General features: G+C 32.3%; 1 protein-coding gene across 2 annotated transcripts in view; it reads left to right on the top strand.

Moving 5' to 3' along the window:
* LOC106471490 (signal-induced proliferation-associated 1-like protein 2) overlaps positions 1-3,976 on the top strand; it is a 41,836-nt gene that overhangs the window by 11,397 nt on the left and 26,463 nt on the right. For both annotated transcript variants that reach the window (XR_002613268.1, XM_013932090.2), the window contains exons 6-7: positions 1,725-1,823; positions 3,507-3,610. Coding sequence is in view for 1 of the 2 variants with exons in the window: in XM_013932090.2 (XP_013787544.1) it covers positions 1,725-1,823; positions 3,507-3,610 (203 nt within the window). In the remaining variant the exon portion in view is untranslated. The remainder of the gene's footprint in view (positions 1-1,724; positions 1,824-3,506; positions 3,611-3,976) is intronic.

Below are 3,976 nucleotides of genomic sequence, written 5' to 3'. Positions count from 1 at the left end.
ACTAATTTAAAAGTTATAGCATGAAAACTATAACAAACACAAAATGGTAACGAGGTCAGGCCCAGGGACCAAGCCTGGGCTGAAAGAGTTAAACAGCAAAGAATTGCAATTTTGCTTTTTCAGAACTGGAAAATGTGAAAATTGTCAATTTTTATACATATTTAAATTACTTTTGTGGATTTTTTTAAGCCAAAAAAATATAAGTAAAAGAGCCTACAATGCTTAAGCCCCAAATTGATCTTTGATGAAAACTTAACTTGTATGTAGTAGATACAAATATCCCATAATTTCTTGCTTTTATGATGTACTCCTGGAAGCTTGCTTGAGAACCTGAATAGAGTTGTGATAATATACTACATCACCTCAAAATAATAGTAGAGAAACATAAATATATGCCGGTATTGGTGTATATACATTTTATTTATCGAAGTATGAAATATTATTATTTAAAAGTTTCTCGAAATGAATATATATATATATATATATGTATATAGACACACACACACACGAATACAAGTATTGCATTTCATCTGTTTTAGTTGACAGGTGGTCATTGATAAGAATCAGTGTCCACTATATTGTTGGTTGGGCATTATTAAGACCTTCAGGTCAAAAGAATAAAAAATATGGGTTTTCAGGTTAATAGAATAACAAATACATGTATTCAATGTTTTAGTGTAATTTCATAATTACAATCTCCCCAATTTTTTTAAAAGTTAAGTTTAATAAAACAATACTAGTCCTGACAAGCTTGTTTTTAGAGGTACTGACAAGTGAATAATAAACAACCATTTTAGAGGCTGGGCTGTGTAGACTGGACATAAACTTATGATGAGCAGTGCCAGTCTGTGAATCTGAGGATTCACAGTTTGCATCCAGTTGCTGCAGAAATGCACTTCTTACTGTGGGGGCCATGGATAGAATATAATAACGATGACCAAATTTGATTGTTCAGTCAGAAAAGAGTAGCCCAAGAACTGCCAGTGGGTACTATTTGCAAGCTACTTTTCCTCTTGACCAGGGATTCCCGACCTTTTTGTTCCTCTGTACCCCTTGGGTTTATCAGCTGATTTGTAACGAGGGTGTTCTATATTGCTTATGTTCTACATTACTTATCGAAAACATGAGTTATGATGTAGCAGAGCAATAACATCACAACGTTCACCATGATCACAACTTTTTATCTAAAGAGCGTATATATATATATGTGAGCCACTTTGCTCTTTTTGTCTGACTGTAGATTAAAACCTCATGTAAAGTCAGACCCCTATGTTGGGAATGTCTGCTCTAGACAGTCAGTTTAAAATTAGAAATAGCTATGTGCATATAGCCCTTATGTAGCTTTGTGCACAAATACTAAAACTAACTGACCAGTGAAGAATAATACCCCAATTGTGAAAAATCCCAATTTAGAGGTACTGGCAAGCCCCTTTAAAAATATAGAATTTAATTGTTTATGTTATTTAATAAGATGATTATATGTAGAAGTTGAAATATTTATTTCAGATTGAAAACCATTCACTGCATAAGAAAACTTAGAGTTTCTCTCGCATTATATTCAGCTGAAGGAGTTTGTATTTAATCGTCACTGTCGCTAGTAAAATGTTCAGTTTAAACTATCATGACTTTCTGTAGCATATATATGTGTTTTTCATTTTTCAATTAAAAATATCCCTTTGTATTTCAGAATGAATATATTCTTTTAAAATATTTTATTTTCATAGAAGTTTCTGGGCCAGCCTTTGAAGAATTTCTGGAGCTGATCGGAAAGCGAGTGAGATTAAAGGGATTTGATAAGTACACAGGAGGATTAGATAATAAAAGTAAAGCCTACAAAAATTGTTCTTTATATATATTTTATTACTTTCATAAAAGTTTTACTGCAATTAATACTGATATCTAATCAATTAGACAAATCTTTGTATTAGATTTTATAGATGAGGTTATTGGCATGCTGTACAAAGATCAGGAAGATGAGGTTATTGGCATGCTGTATGAAAAGTCACGCAGTAGAGGTTATTAGAATGTACAAGAGAACAAGTTGCGGAGGTCAATAGTTTGCTGTACAAAGGTCAGAAAGAGGAGGTTATTGGCATGCTGTGTGAAAGGTCACTTAGAGGAGGTTATTGGAATGCTGTACAAAGGTCAGGAAGATGAGGTTATTGGGATGTTGTACAAAGGTCAGGAAAAGGAGGTTATTGGCATGCTGTGCAAAGGTCAGTAAGAGGTCATTGGGATACAGTATATACATGAAGAAGAACAGGTTATTGGTCTGCTGTAGAAAAGAAACATTGAGGAGTTTATTATAAAACTATATGTCATCACTCTGTAATAATATGATAAAATGTTAGGTCAAAAAAAAAGCTCTCTATGCTAACTTTTCCACATGGGAGTCTTTGGCTCTTGGCCTCAAAAACGAAGTTCTGAGATCCAGAAATTTAGTGGCCAGAAGCAAAAATTATTGAAGAAAACATTTTAACACCATTGTTTTCTATTAGAATTAAGTGCAATATAGGCTTGGCTACTTATCATATATTTTTTTGAAATTTTCTTTTTATTATTACATTTAAAATAAAGGTTACATAGCATTGCCTTGTTTTATCTTCTCAAAAAATAAAAAAAAATCCTGTCAAATATTTAAATTAGGAAGATGGTGGTGTAAAGATTAAAGTTTTAATCAAACATAGAGGTAAACGTTTTGTACTCTCAAACAGTATATGGTATGTTTTAAATCAGTTTGTAGGTTCAGTGGAAAGCAACTACCTTTTTTCTTTAGATCCAAGCAGTTACAAATACTGCAAAAAGGGTACTGTACAGTGCTGCACTTAAATCTTACAGAAATACAATTTTTAATAATGATATCCCTTCTTTAAAATCAAAACACCAGCTTCAAGGACTGACAAACACCAGAAATGTACACCTCCCATCCCCACCATACCTTTTCCTTTGAGAAGCACTCGTGTGTACAACAGTCAGTACTGTTGGCATCCTCTTTCAAAACCTCAAAATTGTATTCCCAAATTATACTTAAAAGAGTTCTTAACATGTGTGATCACCAGATGGCTCCTTAAAAACAATCCTCAGATGCATTTTTTTTTAATTGGAGCATTGGGTCCTAGTATAGAGCACTGACAAACTTTTTAACGTAAATTGTTTTCATGTGTCATTAGCTAAGAAGTTAGATTCACTGTCATCTATCTTTTTGACTTTAAACTTTGAGACTAATAATGGTTGGAGACGGCTTGAATGGGTAATGAAAAAAAAACGTTAATATAAGTTTAAAAGATAATTAAAATGTTTTATTGGAGAAAGAGGCTATGAAATGTCAATGTGATTTGAATCTTCAACTGTTTCTTACTGAATGTGTTTTCATATTATTAGTATGTTAATTAGAATTTAAGCTTTTTTTTTTGTGGTGATGTTTAGGAGTGTGTTTATGCTAAGGTGTATTTATTTGAAGGGCAACATTTCACAATTTATTTAATATACATATTTCCATTTTACAGCAGATGCAAGTGGCCTGTATTCAGTTTATTCTTCCTATCAAAACCGTGAGATCATGTTTCATGTGTCAACCATGTTACCTTATACTCCAAACAATAAACAGCAGGTGAGAGTTTGTTTAATAATAACTATACAGTTGTACACTCCCAACAGTTAACAGAAAGTGAGAGTTTGTTTAATAATAACTATACAGTTGTACACTCCCAACAGTTAACAGGAAGTGAGAGTTTGTTTAATAATAACTATACAGTTGTACACTACCAATTTTTAACAGCAAGTGAGGGTTTGTTGAATAGTAATTATACAGTTGAACACTACCAATTTTTAACAGCAAGTGAGGGTTTGTTGAATAATAATTATACAGTTGTACACTACCAATTTTTAACAGCAAGTGAGGGTTTGTTGAATAATAATTATACAGTTGTACACTACCAATTTTTAACAGCAAGTGAGGGTTTGTATAATGATAATT

This window comes from Limulus polyphemus, unplaced genomic scaffold (assembly GCF_000517525.1).
Source record: "Limulus polyphemus unplaced genomic scaffold, Limulus_polyphemus-2.1.2 Scaffold4651, whole genome shotgun sequence".
NCBI classification, from domain to species: Eukaryota; Metazoa; Arthropoda; class Merostomata; order Xiphosura; family Limulidae; genus Limulus; species Limulus polyphemus.
The sequence above is the reverse complement of the archived record's forward strand: the minus strand, read 5'-3'. Positions and strand labels throughout refer to the sequence as shown.